Source organism: Bufo bufo, chromosome 7 (genome assembly GCF_905171765.1).
Source record: "Bufo bufo chromosome 7, aBufBuf1.1, whole genome shotgun sequence".
Classification (NCBI taxonomy): Eukaryota; Metazoa; Chordata; class Amphibia; order Anura; family Bufonidae; genus Bufo; species Bufo bufo.
The window spans coordinates 12941699-12961121 of record NC_053395.1 but is presented as its reverse complement, the minus strand read 5'-3'; the positions used below and the strand labels follow the sequence as shown (position 1 = coordinate 12961121).

At 43.9% G+C, this 19423-nt stretch overlaps 1 protein-coding gene across 2 annotated transcripts; it reads left to right on the top strand.

Annotated features, from left to right (window-relative positions):
• Positions 1-344: 344 nt before the first annotated feature.
• Positions 345-16955, top strand: LOC121007567 (interferon regulatory factor 6-like). 2 transcript variants are annotated; one of them, XM_040439596.1, is made up of 8 exons: positions 345-502; positions 5168-5344; positions 10501-10705; positions 11122-11232; positions 13201-13347; positions 13457-13849; positions 14669-14787; positions 16153-16955. In XM_040439596.1, exons 2-8 carry the CDS (start codon positions 5171-5173, stop codon positions 16426-16428), a joined length of 1425 nt encoding a protein of 474 aa, XP_040295530.1. In that variant the 5' UTR covers positions 345-502; positions 5168-5170; the 3' UTR covers positions 16429-16955. The 2 variants fall into 2 exon arrangements, with proteins under 2 accessions (XP_040295530.1, XP_040295529.1); XM_040439595.1 differs by having other exon boundaries at positions 345-505; positions 5166-5344.
• Positions 16956-19423: the final 2468 nt, after the last annotated feature.

Below are 19423 nucleotides of genomic sequence, written 5' to 3'. Positions count from 1 at the left end.
TCTATGCTATTAGTTTACCAGTCTATACCCTCAGCTTTACCAGTCTATCCCATTAGTTTTCCAGTCTATAGTCTATGCCCTCAGATTTACCAGTCTACACTTTACACTTTCCCACAATTCACATCCTCACCCAAGTCAGTGGAGAAGGTGTAATGTAATGAAAACAGGACCTATACATAACAGGGCGGTGAGCAGCACATTTACACACAGTGGTGGAGGCCGGCCATGGCCTCCTGCTGTGTGCTCCCATAGTGCTCTGACTCATGCTGCTGGCAGCGCAGGCCTCCACTCGCTAGGTGTGTCCTGTAGCCCTGAGACAAGTGACGTCAGCCATACCTGAGCCCGGCAGGAAGAGGAGCACAGTCATTAGCACAGGGAGGAGGGTCGGAGGCATAAGGGGGTCAGATCCAGGGGCTAGTCTCCACTGATTTCCCCATTGTCATCTATTCTTCCTTTGCTGTGCACCACTGCTGGCCGGAGAGCTGCTGTGTGGTGGAGCCAGGTGAGCTAAGACGCGGCTCCTTCCTTCTCCCTGTATTTCCTGGTTGCATGTTTGTGGTTTGCTGGGATCGCTCCTGTGTTACTGATCAGCTGCCATATTGCAGTTTCGGTGCAACTTCCAACCCTTCTGGGGGGTGATTATCGAGTCTATACATCGATTCTTTCTTTACCTATATATCGGGTCACGTGATGGGTGTTTTTTTTTTCCATATAACTTTGATTATATCCTTGCACTTTTTTGTATTGTGTATTATAATTTGTAGTGTTTTACTGGATGCTGATGTTACTTTCAATTTATTTTTGTTTTGGTTTTTCTTGTTCTTAGAGCCCTGCGATTATCAAGTTTAGTAGATGGAGTTGTGTGCACCTTGTAGAAGCTCACCCCACACCCTTGTGTTTTCACTGGCTAGTCATACGCTTTGCTTTTCACTTTGACTTTGGTTGTTTGGGTGGAAATACTTCCTGCTGTAACTTTTGTTGGGTTGAAATATATTCATTTTGGTACCATGGCGGTGTTGACTCTTGTGGCATTTACTGGTGCCCATAAGCCCCTGAAGGTTCAAAGTCTGAGGAGCCCTGTTTCAGAGCTGCTGATCCTCTCCTCCTATAAACCTTTTGGGGCTGTGAACTCAGAAATTATCGTAATTTGCCTCAGGACTAAACTAAACCTTTTTGTACTGAATATTGTGTCAGCATTGAGGACATACACATAAGTTGGTTGGACAAACAAACGTTGGTTTCAGAGACATGCTCACAAACATCTGCAGACGTGGCCACTAGTGTTGAGCGAACTTGTGTTTTCAAGTTCGGCATATCTGAGAATTCCGTTATGGATTCCGCTACCACCGAGCATAACTTATAGTCCGTGGTAGCGGAATCCATAACGGAATTCTCAGATGTGTTTTCAAGTTCGGCATATCTGAGAATTCCGTTATGGATTCCGCTACCACCGAGCATAACTTATAGTCCGTGGTAGCGGAATCCATAACGGAATTCTCAGATGTGTTTTCAAGTTCGGCATATCTGAGAATTCCGTTATGGATTCCGCTACCACGGACTATAAGTTATGCTCGGTGGTAGCGGAATCCATAACGGAATTCTCAGATGTGTTTTCAAGTTCGGCATATCTGAGAATTCCGTTATGGATTCCGCTACCACGGACTATAAGTTATGCTCGGTGGTAGCGGAATCCATAACGGAATTCTCAGATGTGTTTTCAAGTTCGGCATATCTGAGAATTCCGTTATGGATTCCGCTACCACGGACTATAAGTTATGCTCGGTGGTAGCGGAATCCATAATGGAATTCTCAGATGTGTTTTCAAGTTCGGCATATCTGAGAATTCCGTTATGGATTCCGCTACCACGGACTATAAGTTATGCTCGGTGGTAGCGGAATCCATAACGGAATTCTTAGATATGCCGAACTTGAAACACAAGTTCCCTCATCCCTGATGGCCACAAATATCTGGCGAACGTTCGGTTTACTTCCATATTGACCGATACAGTTGTTCAAGCTGCCCATACACGTTCAATGAAATTGGGCGATGGAAGAAAGATCTTTCTTTGCAAGAATGTTCCCAGAAAGATCTGTCGTCCAACCAACGGGTGAGAATATTAAACGCGGCCCAACTTCTTTTCAAACGATGATGGTGTGTCATATGTCGTCTGAAACAGTTGTTCATTGTTAAGTTTTAAAAGACGAACATTCGTTTTGGTTGAAATTTGTATGGCCACTTTAAGACTATGGCTGGATTGCATCCATGCAGAGGTCAGCTACATAGGTGTGTGTACAGGCCTTATGACCAGGATTGGTTGACTAAATCAAGGAACCTCTTTAATTAAAATACCCATACCCATTCATTGCACAAGCTTTATGTAGTATCGTGTGGCAGGTTCGTGTGGCTCTATCCACATTGACTTTTAAACGGATCTGTTACAGATAATACAAATGGATCCGTTCTGAACGGATGCAGACGGTTGTATTATCTGAACGGACCCGCACAAAACGCGAGTGTGAAAGTAGCCTAAGGGCTGTTTCACACGAGCGAGTCCATTGCGGGAACCGCGCTCCGTGTGTGAGTGTGATCCTCCGCTCTGGACTCGCAGGAGCGCACACGGCATCGTCATGATTTATAATGCTGTGGGCCTCTGCTTGACCTTATTTCTACAGAATCACACTGACAGCTTTATGTCACTATTATTCTGTAGAAATAAGGCCATGCAGAGACACACAGCATTATAAGTCATGATGATGCCGTGCGCTCCTGCGAGTCCAGAGCGGAGGATCACACTCACACACGGAGCGCGATTCCCGCAATGGACTCACTCGTGTCAAACAGCCCTAAGTCTGTTCTGTGCTATAAAAATTCCACCCTCATGTCCACATAATGTGCTTTGTACCGTGGTTAAAATACCACAGTTATGCAAATGTTAAATTTGGTGGAAATCGCATAAAAAAAAAACATAGCCTTGAAGTTTTGGCAAAGACTATGATGTCTTTTTCACAACACTTTGCTACCCTGGTTATACAAATTGCCTGTATTTTCACTGACCAAATGTACAAAAGATCATATCCTGAAAAGAAAAAGCATTTCATATTTGAAGTGTATGTGGAATAGCGGCATAGTCCTACTTCTCCGTTCAGGCTCAAGTAAGGAGCTTCCTGACCTCTGTTCCCTGCGTCAGAACACCACATACCATTGGCCTTTAAGGCTTCATTTCCACGTCCTTTAAAAACGGTAAAACTGACACCTTTCTGAGAAAAGGACTTTAAAAACGGTTTCCTTTAATTGTATGGGAGCTGTCAGTCGGTGATCACGGACAAAATAAGACATGTCCTATTTTTTGATGTCCGTTCTTCAAAGGCCTTCAAAAAAATGGCCGTGTGAATAACCCATAAACTACCATTGTTCTTAAAAGGGACATGTGTAGCCTACGTTTTTTGGTTAGGATTTATACATTTTTTCCTGTTCTTATTTATTGGAGGTTTAGTACTATTGAAGTGCTGTAAATCCAGTCAATTGCTGGTTGCCTTCCATCCGCTAGCTGAGAACATCCAAGGACATCGGGAATGTGCTTCTCAACCTTACATCTGTTTTCTACAGAACTTTGCATTCAGAAACCTGCACTTTATACCTCTATTCATGAGTCACATGCTTCTGTTAATAGTTACTGTGCTACCTCTTTGTATCTGCAGTTTTTTTTCTTCATTTTTGTATAAACTCCCTTAAAAGGTTTGTGAACCCAGACATATCCGCATTTTCACCCAGGCAGCCCCTGAGCATATCATGCTCCGATGCTCTCCCTTGCCCTGCGCTGGATTGCGCAGGGCAAGGGCTTTTTTGTTTTACATTTTTAAACTGCTAACTGCTTCCACCTAGCAGCGCTAAAACCCGCCCATTAGCGCCGTTGACGTCAATGGAAACACTGCTAGGCGAAAGCCTCCGCCTAGCAGAGACCTGGTGCGTCACTGGATCTGCAGAAAAAGCCCTGTGCGATTCATGAAATGCTCCGATGCTCATCTCAGAGGGGCTGACTGGGTGATGAAGGGGATATGTCCAGATTCAGCTCTGAACCCGGAAAACCCCATTAAAGGGAATTTGTCACAAGCGACCTCCCTATCCAACTGTTTCCATAGACACATCGCTGTGGTTCACCTGTTGATCTGAGGCTCTGTCTGTTCCTGAGTTATACTTTGTCTTAATATGCAAATTAGGCCTTTGGTGCAATGAGGGTGTCACCATTGCTCTTGGTGCACCTAAACTCCACTCCTTTCTGTGTCCAGACCCTCCCTAACTGCTTTGCTACTGTATAGCCCTATCAATCAAAGCAGCTAGGGAGGGGCTAGCCGCAGAAACGAGTGACGTTTGTGTGATCCAAGAGCAACGCTGGCGACCTCCTTGCACCAGCGGACTAATTTGCATATTAAGAAAAAGTGTCATAACTTGGGAATAGAGTCTCAGATCAACAAAAGAAAAAGTGTTTTAATCAAGTGAACCGCAGCCATGGGTCGGTGACTGGTTTATTTTGTGTATTGGTGGTTCACACTCAATATGGCTTTGCTTCAAAATAGATGCTTACGCATACATGTATTTTTCTACTATTTTGCAAATTTTTTAAGAAGATGCGGTACCACCCCTGAGAACATCGGACATGTTGAATTCCAGTAACCTTATCTTTCTTTCCCCTGGTGGTGGAGACAGTCAGGACACTGCCATGAATATTATATGGTTGACCTGGTCTACTGAAATTGTCAGGTTTGGTCACCGCTGATCTAATGTGTGTAGCCGCCTTTACAGTCTGTGATGGTGACCAGTTTGTGACTCCTCGAGGTGACACAGATAAATGTGTGTCTGGTATTCCATAGCTTGGTGTTTAGACCTGTTGGATGGGTGAGAGGGCAAAGTCATCTCAATAGATGTTCTGGAATTCATGGCCCAGCTAAATATTTGTTCAGTGACTGAGATAAAAGGCAGCAGTAAGTTATGGAGCCACATTAGCTAAAGCAGACTGAATCGTGAAGGAGACATATCTCCTAATAATCTATTCTTAGTTGACCTTGATTGTTCCTCTGTGTTCTTCTGGAGGAATTCCGACTCCGCAGATGGTAAACAAAAGGCTTTCTGAACACTAGAAACGTCTCATTATCGCTTTATTTATTACAGAAAATGGCCCTGCACCCTCGTCGGGTTCGTTTAAAGCCATGGCTGGTGGCCCAGGTGGACAGCGGAATGTATCCTGGTCTTACGTGGTTAGAAAGAGAGGCCAAGAGGTTTCAAATCCCATGGAAGCATGCAACACGTCACAGTCCTCAGCATGAAGAGGAGAACACAATCTTCAAGGTGAATAATAACATTCCTAATAGAAACGTCGGTTAATTTATCTAATAAACATGGCTGAAACTGATATGATCTTAAGGTAGCACCTAGAAGAACGTTTAGGGTTCATCATGAACATTTCCATTACAACCACTATACCAACTATTCCGCTTGCACTTCAGATTCTATGTAAACACTCCTGAATTGATGAACAGGGAAACGAATTGCAGTTTGCCTTTTACAGCATCACAATTCACACGCAGTGATGGTTTAGGCTCTATATTTGTCATGTATGGAGTCTATGTCGCAGATCTAGGTTGGCCAAACGGAGCGTGTCTGTATTAGCGAGTCAGAAGAGACAGCTGTTGGCAGAACGAGTGTTGGGTCACCAGCTATTAAGGTGTAGGGGTGTCCCACCACTCGGACCCGCACCTATCTCTAGAACGGGGCCCTCCCCCGAACGTGAATGAGGGAGCACAGTGCAAGTGCAGGCACCCTCCTTTTACAAAAGCTCTGGAAATGGTGGAGCGTGAGCTTGGCTATGTCCGAGACTCCCATAGAGGTCAATGGAAAGGGGCCATGTGTGCGTGGTGCGCTCTTCGTTCATTTCTATGGGAGTACCCAAAATAACGGGGTCTGCTCACTTCAGCTATTTAAATGAGTGAATGGAGAACACATACTCATGCACGGTGTGCTCTCTGTCGCTTTCCAACGATGTTAGATAGGTGTGGGTCCCAAAGGTGGGACCTGCACCTTTCTCTAGAATGGAGCCCCCCCTCCCATTCTAGAGAGAAGTGCAGGTCCCATCTTGGTGGCATATCGCTAGCGATATGCCACCAATGTCCCAGATGAGACAACCCCTTTAAGAATATTGTTGTATCAGCCATCATCATGTTACTATTCATGTTTAGATGGGTGGATGGGGTGGAGTGGTCTGAACCCACTGATTACCATTGAGATTGCTTTAAATGGTAATGGGATGGACCCTTACTAACAGCATGTTTACAGCCGGATAAACCTCATTTAACATGGAGGGATGAGCTTTCCAGCTGTTTACCCAGACACTATTCATCGCTTGCTCTCTCAATCTTTGTAGATCCTTTAGAGGACACGGTGAGATAATGAAAGTGCGGCTATCAAACTTGCTCCCAGACACACAAATGTACACGTTTAATCTGGAATTTAGTAACACAAAAAAAATCTAAATCAAAGGGGTGAACAATTGTTTCAGTGGTGATCGGTGATGTTGATTGGTGGCATCATCAGTCGTAAAACAATGTGAACTCTTAACTAAATAAAGTTAAGAATGTCTATTTGTCATCTTGTTTATGTGCAAGTTAAGCCCTCAGACACTAGATTAACTGTCTAAGGCCAAGTTCACACATCAGTGTTTGGGCAGGGATTATGAGCCAAAACCAAGTTCGGGTCAAAAATACAATACTGGCTGTGTGAACGAGGCCTAAAGGTGCAGATAAGAGTAAAGTTAGCCAACTATGTTACATGTATGGAGGTGTGCCATCTCTTAGGCCTCTTGCACACGAACGTGCGCTCCGCAAATTGCACAAACACCCACTGTGGGGCAGCCGCAGTGGATCGCGGACCCATTCCCTTTAATGGGTTCGCGATCCGGCCGTTCCGCAAAAAGATAGGACATGTTCTATCTTTTTGATGAACGGAAGTATGGGACGAAACCCCACGAAGCACTCCGTAGGGGTTCCGTTCCGTGCTTCCATTCCGCATCTCCAGATTTGCTGACCCATTGAAGTGAACGGGTCCGTATCCGTGATGCGGAATGCACACGGAACGGTGCCCGTGTATTGCGGATCCGCAAATGCCTTACTCTGTCAGAAGAAAATGGGATTGGTTGGATTTGAAAGGGAATGTGCCATAAGAAAATTACCTATTTTTAAAATCGAGTTTTCCATGTCACTATCTATATTTAAAGAAAATCCTAAAATCCTGCAGTTTTTGCACTGACCACTAAGCCTAATAATAGATATGTTCCCATCATTCCGCAGCAGTCATCTTATTATCCTCACAAGCAGAATTACAATGACAGATATCACCTCTCTATAGATAAGACAGGGTCCACCGTTCTTAATACGTGATTGTCAATACGTAGCTACTCCTTTCGTAAACAATGACCACAGGTCACAGAACTTGCCTAGAAAACTCCCATAGAAGTCAAAGAGTCCCCTCCGGTGTATTGTGCTTATTGCCCATCATGGCTACTGTATAGCATACCTCTTAATGCTGGGAGCAGCTTAGGCAAGATGGCTTAATCAGTTTTTTGCCTAAGTGCCGTTGAAAAAATCTCAAACGTTTGGTGTATTGTAATTATAAATTTGGCCAAATGAGCAGCGTTATGTTTAGAATAGAGGCGACAACGCTGCCTCTCCTTCTGTCTGACCCAGTGGTGGCAGGAGGAGGCTGCGGGGTCGGAGTGGATCCAGCACTGCATTAACAATATCATTAGGGATCGGCCGATACCGATAATCGGTGAACTTTCAGGCCGATAGCCGATAATTTGTACCGATATTTTATATATTATATTAGTTGGTAGTCACTGAGGTGGTGGAAATTAGCATTTGGCACTAGTATATTATAAATGTATGGTAAATTATAAATGAATAAAGCCCTTAGTTGGTAGTCATTTTATAATTTACATTTATAATATACTAGTGCCAATTTCCACACCATCCCCCCTTCTCACTGACTTTAATAACCCCTATCAGACCTCAGATCAGACTTTATTTAACCCCTATCAGACCTCAGATCAGACTTTATTTAACCCCTATCAGACCTCAGATCAGACTTTATTTAACCCCTATCAAACCTCAGATCAGACTTTATTTAACCCCTATCAAACCTCAGATCAGACTTTATTTAACCCCTATCAGACCTCAGATCCGACTTTATTTAACCCCTATTAAACCTCAGATCCATAATGGAAGTGCTCACTAGTATTCGCTTTATATGCATTATCGGCAAGGTTAGATGCTGATACCGATAACGTACAAAATCCTGAATATTGGCCGATAATATCAGTACTTCCGATAATCGGTCGATCCCTAGTTATTATTATGGGGCTGATTTGCTTTGATGTCTTCTACAGAAGCCTCACTTGAGGAGGCCATACACATTAGATAGAAGTTGGTTGATTTTTGAACAGCAGTTGGACAAACAAACATCTGGTAAATGATCTGATTGCAAACATTGTCACACGGATTTTCACACTGCCCACACATGTTCAATTAAACCGGGCGATGGAAGAAAGATCTTTCTGGGAACGTTCTTTCAATTACAAATGATCTTTCTTTGAACAAAATATCTTACATCGAACAAAACTATATAACACGTCCAACTTTTTTTAAAAATTATAATGCTTTTGGAATAGTCTGCTTAAAGGGAACCTGTCACCGGGATTTTGTGTATAGAGCTGAGGACATGGGCTGCTAGATGGCCGATAGCACATCCGCAATACCCAGTTCCCATAGCTCTGTGTGCTTTTATTGTGGAAAAAAACAGATTTGATACATATGCAAATTAACCTGAGATGAGTCCTGTATGTGAGATGAGTCAGGGACAGGACTCATCTCAGGTAAATTTGCATATGTATCAAATCTGTTTTTTTAGACCATAAAAGCACACAGAGCTATGGGGACTGGATATTGCGGATGTGCAAGCGGCCATCTAGCAACCCATGTCCTCAGCTCTGTACACAAAATCCCGGTGACAGGTTCCCTTTAAGTGATCATTCGTTGTTAAATTTCTACTGACGAATGTTCATTTTGGTGGAAATTGTCCATTTTGATTAACTGTAGACTAATGTACTGTATATGGCCACTTTTAGGGTACGGCCACATTGGGCAGTTCCACTGCGGTTTTACCACTGCCGAAAATCTGCAGCATGTCCACAGATTTCCCACACATGATTCTGCTGTGGAATCACATAAAATGGTTGTATCAGAAAGGCCAGCCCATTTGGAAACTTGTCAAGGGTACAATGGTACTTTAAAATATAGCATTAAAATAGAAAAATGCTATTCTAACGAACAGTAAAAAATCTAACAACTAATTAGATGCTTCATGTTTTAAGGATTAAGCTAACACTGGCGCTAAAATGATCCGGTAGAGGAACAGCCTACCGGAGTTCATCGGATCCAACATTGACGGATACCACCTTTCTCCTCCGGAGCCCATTGACTAGTATTGGACCAGGATTCGGCCAGACAAACAACGGTATTTGTCCGACCAGATCTTGGCGCTTAATGCGAGGCTGTATTATAGTCAATGGGTCCTGGCGTTGCTCCGGGTTTGCCAGATGCGATGAACTCCAGCAGGCCGTGCCTCCACTGGAACATCCCGCCGGATCATTTTAGCTCTAGTGTGAAACCAGCCTTAGTAGAATGAATATTTGTGGAAACAAAATTATTTTTGTGAGGGACAGTAAAGGTCCATTCACACGTCCGCAAAATGGGTCCGCATCCGCTCTGCAATTTTGAAGAACAGGTGCGGACCCATTCATTTTCAATGGGCTAGCCGAACTTCCATTCCACAAAAAAATAGAACATGTCCTATTCTTGTCCGCAATTGCAGACAAGAAAATGCATTTTCTATAAGAGTGCCGGCGATGTGCGGTCCGCAAAATGTGGAATGCACATTTCCGGTGTCCGTGTTTTGCGGATCCGCACATACGGACGTGTGAATGGACCCTAAGGCTACTTCACACTTGAAGTAGCAGGGTCTGGCAGGCTGTTCCGTCTGGCAGGCTGTTCCGTCTGGCAGGCTGCCGGATCCGTGCTAACGCTAGCCCACCGTGCCCCCTGAAGTCTGTTCCGACCTCATTCACTCTAATGGGGGCGGGCAGGGGTCTGGCCACAGCACGGCGAACATGCCGAGAGGCGGTCGGAAAAAAACGACAGCTTGCTGCGGTTTTTGTCTGGCCGCCTCTTGGCTTGTAGGGTGTTCCCTCAACTGAACAGTCTACCGGACCCTGCTAACGCTAATGTCAAAGTAGCCTAAGGCAACATTTTCTTGTACTTTGTGACCATTTTGTTGTACATATTACTCGTTCATAGGGGATTGGAGCTCTTTTTTCCTTTTGAATGCAGGGCCTAACGCCGTGTAATATGATAGATATAGCAGAAGAAATTATAGTCACACTTTTTTTTTTACAGGCATGGGCTGTGGAGACCGGCAAATATCATGAAGGCGCAGATGAGCCTGATCCTGCCAAGTGGAAGGCCCAACTGCGCTGTGCACTCAACAAGAGTCGGGAGTTCAAACTCATTTATGATGGCACCAAAGAAGTTCCTATGAATCCAATAAAAATTTATGAGGTCTGTGACATACCTCAATCTCAAGGATCCATAATTAACCCGGGTAAGGGTATTTTATGTATTCTATGGTGTGTGTGTATATATAATGTAATTTTTTGGTGTTTTTTTTTTTTGCTTGTGTAGAAAAGTGTGATATGGTGCCAGATTTTCATGACAACGGAAAAGCTTGTGTATATACAATCTGCCTGAACACTAATCCCTTTAGAAGATTGTAACAGAGCAAATTGACTTAGAGATGTTTACTGTATGTAAGCCGTGCAGTCATACTAGGTAAACGCAACGTCCGTAGAATTAAAATGTAAATATCAGCCCTTTTCTTCCAATCCTGGATCCGGTGAACTCCCTGCCGAACAGCCTGCCAGATATGGTTACGGTTGATGCTAGACGTTTTAGGGCTTCATGGTGCCAGAGGTTGGGCAGTTATATGTCTTCTCTGACATCGGTTTTGCTCTCCAACAGGTTCAACTGGATCCTCACCATGGGATGATGATGAATATGATGAAGAAGATATAAACCAGTCTCAACTTCATGTTCCAATCCAAGAGCCATTCAATGGATTAACTATTCACGGTAAACATCCATTTCTTTTTAACCTCCCTTGGTTTAGTCTTGAAGACCTATTGGGGTTTTTATAGGTATTGTTTGCAGGACAAATATTTGCAAATACAGTAAGTGTTGCATACTGAAAAAAAAGCACAAAAAGATTTGTTGCAGAAAACCAATTGGAAGACTGCTTAACCCCATAACAGTTTTGCACTGTATACCTGTTACAGAATTTAAGGAAAAAAATATTAAAAACCAATCATATATTTAAAAAATATCAAATAAAAACTCATACATGTTATTTGAGGTGAACAGTAACAAAAAAAGTTTTGTTTTTTTTAGACCGTCCTCTTTATTTAACTCTTATTAAGGCCTCTTTCCCACGGGCGCGTGCGCCCCGTTGCCATATTGCATACCCGCAATACACGGGTGCCATTCCGCGGGCATTCTGCATCATGGATGCAGACCCATTCACTTCAATGGGTCCGCAAATCTGGAGATGCGGAATGGTGCTGAACAGAAGCACGGAACGGAACCCTACACTTGTCACTATTCACATCTGTCACCAATGGAGCACACATTCTGGTCAGTTTCATAAGCCAGTTAACCTGTCGCGATGAGTGTTGAGATCATAGGTGTATTTAAAAAAATAAATAAATTTTGTAAACTTAAAGGGGTATGCTCTTAAGAAGTTATCTCCTATCTACAGGAAAAGGGCTCGGTGGGTGTTCGACTGCTGGGGCCCCTCTTCCCGAAAGGTGCATGCTCAATCGTCCGCTCCGTTCATTTTGTAGTGAGAACTCCCATTGAGAACCCCACTAGTCTAATAGTTATACCTTATCCTGTGGATCGGGGAAAACGTCTTCTAAGAGGAAAAACCCTGTTAAAGCCATGCACATCAGATAGATGTTGGCCAAGTTCATCAATTTCGGTGGGGATGGCTAACCATCTAATGTGTGTTGGCATGTACTGACTGTCCCCTAACGGCAGATGTCCGTGAAAGAAGCAAGAATGGTCGGGTGCAATTGCCGTCTCGCACACATGCACTCCTGGTCAAACCAAGCGTGTCTGGTGAAGTTCAAAAAATAAGCTGTTGGCTGAATTTTATGCCCCCCCCCCCCCCCCCTCTTAATGTGACTGGAAAAGTTCAGAGCAGTTATGAAAGTCTTGAAACTCTACAGGATACTTGATTCCTTTCAGACTTACCTTTGTCATATGGCCACTAGGAAGAGTCACTCTTCATACCAAGGCAGGTCTCGGTCTGGTAAACTAAAAGATGCCCCAGAACGGTTATATTCTGGGTATGTCTGCTACATTAAAGGGGTTTTCTAGGCTCCAAATATTGATGACCTATCATTCAAGATAAGTCCTGGACTTCAGATTGTTGGGAAGGTTGTTGAACCTCTACCGATTTGATATCGAAGACCTATCCTGAGGTTAGTGCGAAAGTGTGAAACAATGGAGTGCCACATTATTTTCACCCATGTTGTTGATCTCCTCAACTACTCGGGTTTTTACTTTCAGTTGAATAATATATATATATGTGGTTTTGTTACTGGGTTCATAAAGGTTTAGTGCAATGTTGTCCAGCCTGTCTGTCAAGGTTTAAGAATTACGTTACAAATATTTGACCTGTATTTGCCTTCCGAGAACGATAGTAAATGTATTTGCTACCAAAACTAGGAAACTTTCATTTGTATACTCTTTTTGTTGTTTTTAACTGTTTCTTAGTACAAGCTATAGCGACCAAGAGGACCAGCATGTAATTGGACTTCCATGAAGTGTGTACAGTAGGGGTTCTGCAGACACCATATAGTCTCTTATATGCTCTGGCTAGAAGTGTCCTGTAGGTTCTATGTAGTCACTTATATAGGCGCTGGATGTACACTTGTGGCTGACCAAATAACTTTATTAATTTTAAACTTTGGATTAGCATTGCCCTTCAGTAGATGCAATAGGTGTATGTATGTAAATGGTTCAATTTTGCTTTTCCAGATTCTCCGATGGCCCCTGCCAGCATTGGAAGTTGCACTCCAGAGCCAAATTGGCCCAAATCTGAGCCACAAGATATGGAAATCCCACAGACCCCAGGAGCGGTGGAGCTTTTCAACACTCCTGAGTTGTGGATTAGTTCTCTGCCAAGTGAGTACACCTTCCCTTGTGGTGTGTGTTTTTAATACTAGTTTTAAGCCATCATTGAGAGGTCATGGTACCATTCAAATCTACATTACATTCTTATTATCTTTTACAGTGACGGATTTAGAAATCCAGTTTTTGTACAGAGGGAAAGAGATGGGCCAGACAATGACTGTCAGTAACCCCCAAGGTTGCCGATTATTCTATGGAGATCTGGGTCCTATGCCCAATCAGGAAGAGCTCTTTGGTCCCATAAGTCTTCAACAGGTTCGATTCCCTGGTCCAGAGCAAATAGCAAATGAGAGGCAGAAGCTGTATACCGGCCGCCTTCTAGATGTCATGGACAGAGGCCTTATCTTAGAAGTGAGTGGACATGCCATCTATGCCGTAAGACTGTGCCAGTGCAAGGTATACTGGACGGGACCTTGTTCTCCTTCTCCAAACACTCCGAATTTGATTGAGAGGCAGAAGAGAGTGAAGCTTTTCTGCCTGGAGACATTTTTAAGTGGTGAGCAACACTATTTTACTTTGTTTGCTAATTATTCCTTAAAGGGGTTATCCCATCTTAGACAATGGGGGCATATCGCTAGGATATGCCCCCATTGTCTGATAGGTGTGGGTCCCACCTCTGGGACCCGCACCTACAAAGGAGAACGGAGCATTGCGCATGCGCAGCCGCCCTCTATTAATTTCTATGGAGCCGCCGAAAATAGCCGAGCGCTGGCTCTGCTATTTCCGTTGGCCCCATAGAAATTAATGGGAGCGGTGCGCTCCCATTCACTTCAATGGGAGAGGCGGGGAGCTGCGCCTGGTGGTGGACGGACCCTGGGAAACCCGGGGTCCTCCAGCCACAACTCTCCCCGCCTCCGTTGTCCTTGTAGGTGCGGGTCCCAGAGGTGGGACCCGCACCTATCAGACAATGGGGGCATATCCTAGTAATATGTCCCCATTGTCTAAGATGGGATAACCCCTTTAAAGAGCATCTGTCAGCAGATTTGTACCTGTGAAACTGACTGACCTGTTGCATGTGCGCTCGGCATCTGTGTTAGTCCCATGTTATGTGCCCGCATTGCTGAGAAAAATAAAGTTTTATTATATGCAAATGGTGGTCTAGGAGCAATGGGGGCGTTGCTGTTGCACCTTGATCTCTGCAACTGCCCCGCCCTCTGCACTTTGGTCGACTGGGCCAGGCATTTTTATAGGTACAAATCTGCTGACAGATCCCTGTGTGACTTGTAGGCAAGAGACTATTTTTATCCTTGCAAAATGGCTGACCTTTCTGCTAGACATTCTAATTTTTATTTTTGAATTCACCCCCCAAAAACAGAACTCGTTACACATCAGAAAGGAGGAGGAGCTAAGCATCCACCATTTGAAATTAACTTGTGTTTTGGAGAGGAGTGGCCTGACGGTAAACCGAAGGAGCGCAAACTTATCATTGTTCAGGTGAGAGGCATTCTGCTGAAGAAAGTTCTACGATATTCTTATTATTCCACAACATTGGAATAATTGAGACAGAACTTGAAATAAACCGTTTCAGCACTCTATCTTGACTTTTGATGGCTTTTGTTGGTTCGCTAAGTTTTTCGTACGCTGTAGAAAAGCAACCTATATGCAACTGTTCTGAGATGTCCTAAATTTGACCCATTTTTTTTAAATTGGTATATTTGGGCTTAAAGAGGTTTTCTTGTTATGTGAATCACGTTTGATGAAATTTCACGTGAGCGGGTCAGTTCCTACTGAAACATCATCAAACCGTGTGAACAGATGAATTATATGTGACCGAAACAAAAATGCTAATTTTATTATAGTAATAATCATAAATGTTCCCAATAATGATCGTTTAGTATTTCAGTACTTTGCAAACAGTACAGTATTTTTGGGGTTTTTCTTATTGAACACAATGGGGCATATTTACTAAGCCTGTCTAATAGTTAGTGGCCCTTTACATGTGCCAACCGACAAGGCAATTGTTGGGGATGGACTGTTTGTTCCCAATAACTGCCTGATTATAAGCAGAGGTGAGAGCTGCATTTACATGAAGCAATCATTTCTTCTATATGAGGATAAGCAATTGCTACTGTGGAGATCTGCTGCCCAAAAGCTATGATTCTGGGTACTGTATCAGTAATGTTTAGGGACGATTAACAAACTTGCTCACCGGGTGATCGGCGGCCCCTTTACACAGGCCACTTAGTGGGAGCCAAGGGTTCAGATGAACATTTGTTCCTGCTAAACAGATTTATTACAATGGCTGATGCTGTATGATAAATCGTGCGTAACATTCCACCTATTGGTTGGCTGGATTTACAACAGTTTTGTGCCAAAATTTTGGCATACAATGGTGCACCTTAAGCCACGCGCTTCCCCGCTGAGGTACTCCCTCTTCTGCGAAAAAGGCTTTGTGGGTTCTTTTTATTACTTTTTTCATTAACTTGTCTTAAAGGGGTTCTGCACTTTCATTTAACTGATGATCTATCCTCTGGATAGATCATCAGCTTCTGATCGGCGGGGGTCCGACACATGGGACCCCCGCCGATCAGCTGTTTGAGAAGGTAGCGGCGCTCCAGCAGAACCTTCTCACTGTTTGCCGCCGGCCCACTGACATCACGACTTGTATCAACTAGCGTGGGCGCGGCTAAGCTCTGTTCACTTGTCACTTTACCGCCGTGGGCCGGCGGTAAACAGTGACATAGCGCAAGTAATTCAGGCTCCTAATAATAGTAAGAATGTTCTCGACATAGTTGTGATTTCACATACTGTACATTTTCACATATATTTACATGTTTTTTTTTCTTCTTTTTATGGTAGATTATTCCAGTGGTGGCCCGGATGATTCTTGAGATGTTTTCTGGAGATGTCACTCGCTCCTTTGAAAGTGGAAGCGTCCGTTTGCAGATTTCTGTTCCTGATATCAAAGACAATATTGTCGCTCATCTCAAACAACTTTACCGCCTTCTGCAGAACCACCAGAGCCCCGATGGTTGGCCCGTCATGCAGCACCCAAATCAACAGCAAGCGGCTTTGCAGGCAACACATTTGCAGCCATCAAACCTTCATATGGCTCAGGCACTGCAAGTTCAGTGATGGCATGTGTACATAACTTGTAGGACATTCTCCTTTGAGGCTGGATTACTGGGGCATAGAGTACTCTTACCTGGAGAAGATAAGGGAGTCTGTAAATTACTGCTTCTGTGCACAAGTCACTTAACCAAAGCTTTATAATAGCACATATTCAAAATAACATTTTATATACAATGATTATTTTTCTTTTTGTACATGTTCTAACTCTCCTGATAATAAGCATCAGAATATATATATTTTACCCACAGTGCCTCGAGAAAGCTGGAATTTCTATGGCATATACAGCAATCATTCAGCAGATTTTAGCAGCCACCGTGGTCAATACTTATTTATTATATTAATGTGTCATACGGCATTATAACCTCGCTAACTTGTGAAATATCTAATAAAACGGATGCTTTGTTATCACATTACAAGCTTGGCTGCAGATGAGGCTTTTGTACAAAACTGCTTTCTAAAATACACAATTCCTACTTGCCCTTTTGTACAGTTTTATTTTGTAAAAATAAAATTTTCCTATTGCTATCTCAGATGTGTGCTTTGTATTTTTCTACATGGCGTCACATGTGTACACAGCAAGTGTTAAAAGGGCTTGTCAGAGATTTTTGTATAGATGATGGGACTATCCTCAGGATCAGGGCCAATTCTAGCCTTTCTGCTGCCTGAGGCAAAAATATTAATGGTGCCCCCCCAAATTCTCAATCCAACCGTACTGTTAGGCCTCCTGCACACAACCATATCCATTTTGCTGTTCGCAAATCTTGGATCTGCAAAATACAGTCTGCGTGTGTCCCGCGCTAGAAGTGCCTATTCTTGTCCAGATGCAGACAGCACGCGGTTTGACACCTGGCGCCCCCGCCGTCGAGGAGGTGGTGCTCCTGGTCTTTACAGTACAAATCGTCTCCTCTGGAGCTGTAGCAGAGTTTAATTGCAAGTACTCGCTCCATTCAAGTGAATGGAGCAAGTACTTGTCTGCACTTCCGAGATGCTGATCGGCAGGGGTGCCGGGTGTCGAAGCCTGGCTGATCTGATATTGATGACCTTTCGCGAGGATAGGTCATCGATGCAAATTTGCATGGGCATCACATACAGCTTTACAAAACATACAGGGCAATGGCTCATTCAGACGACCGTATTGCGTTCTCTTGCGTAGGTTCTTGTTCCTCATCTTCTCCATTCAGAGATCAGACCTCCATGACAACTTCTTCCAGCCACGTCTCGTGTGCAGAGTTTGACACAGACATCTTAGATTCCTCACATCATCTCCCTCCTGGTGCCCCAACAATGTCATCCTGCTGCTACCCCTAATACTGCGCTGTGCTCCCTAATGCCCACAAATACTATACTGTAGAAATAATAGTGCTAAACAGATAGTTTCCCCACCCAATAACTTGAGGACTGCCCTCAATAGTAATTGTACCCCCAACAGCAATCCATTAGTAGTAGTGCCCTCCATATTGTGCCCAATAAAGCCCCCACAGTACCTTCAATATTAATAATGCCCCCATATGGAATTAGGTCCTCCCTATAGTGCCTCAGCTGTAACATGGCCCCCAGGGTTTGAATCCTGGCTAGGTAGGGTCAGTACCGATTCAGTAGGAAGTCCTTGGGCAAGACTTCCTAACACTGCAGGGTGGCCCCCGCTTTGAGTCCAACAGGAGAAAATGTTAGGATAGGATTATAAGGCACCCCTTTACAGGCCTAAGAAACCCTATAGTTGCCCCAGTAGTTATAATGCCCCCGCATTTATACAGCCATGATGCAGTGTCCCTTTGGTTATAATGACCCCCTGTAGTGTACCCTGTAATATGCCCCCTGTAGTGCCAATATGTATAAGGCCCTTGTAGTGCTCCGGCCTGTATTATAATGCCTCCCCTACAGTGCCCACTACAGTATAATGCCAATTCCTGTATACCTCTAGTTTTTATAATGCTCTCACCCCCAACATATCCCCCCTGCAGCGGTAGTACATAATGCTCTCCCTTTGTAGTATCATGCTCCTTTATATATAATGTTCCCTCTGTAGTATAATGCTCTCCCCGGTAGTGTAACGCCCCTGTATATATAATGCTGTCCCACTATGGTCCAATGCTCTTCCCTTCTAGTATAATGCCCCAATATATAATGCTCTGCCTCTCTAATATAATGGCCCATATATAATACTCTGCCTCTCTAGTATAATGCCCCCATATAATAATGCTCTGCCCCTGTAGTATAATGCCCCATATATAATACTCTGCCTCTCTAGTATAATGCCCCATATAATAATGCTCTCTTCCCCCTGTAGTATAATAGAGAGGGGGTAGGGGGAAGAGCGGAGGCAGCGCCAAATGTGTAGTACAGTCTAAAATAATTAAAGTAATACAAAAGTAATGCGCTTACCAGAGTGTGTTGTGAGGAGTCACAACACCTTGAAGAGCCCTGCTGGTAAATAAACCCGACCAGCAACTGGGGAGCGCCTTGCTGCAGCCTTGGTTCCAGGACGCATTTAAAGAGGACCTTTCACCAAAATAAAACCTCTAAACTAACTATACAGACATGTAGAGCGGCGCCCAGGGATCTCCCTGCACTTACTGTTATCCCCGGGCGCCGCTCCGTTCTCCGGTTATAGCCTCCGGTATCTTCACATGTTAGGCTCCACCCAGGGAAACCTGACAGCGTCTCTTTCTCCTATGCTGTAGTGCTGGCCAATCGCAGCGCTCAGCTCATAGCCTGAGAGAGAAAAAAAGCCTCTCGGGCTATGAGCTATAATACTTTGGGACAGCACCATCACACACTTCCTTGAATTTGTCAAGGAATTGCATGATAATCTTCTAGGTCTAAAATTTACCGCAGAAATAGATAAAAGAACTATAAATTTTCTAGATCTCACGATTACACTGGAAAATGATGGTAGCGTCAACACCACTATATACAGGAAACCAACTTCTACAAACAGTCTTTTGCACTGGCAAAGCCATCATCCCAATTTCCTTAAAAAAGGGCATTCCAATAGGGC

Coding starts and splice junctions, on each gene's coding strand:
- LOC121007567 (XM_040439596.1), top strand. CDS start 5,171: ATGGCCCTGCACCCTCGTCGGGTTCGTTTAAAGCCATGGCTGGTGGCC. Junction 10,706..11,121: donor AGGATCCATAATTAACCCGG/GTAAGGGTATTT, acceptor GCTCTCCAACAG/GTTCAACTGGATCCTCACCA. Junction 13,850..14,668: donor CCTGGAGACATTTTTAAGTG/GTGAGCAACACT, acceptor CCCCAAAAACAG/AACTCGTTACACATCAGAAA.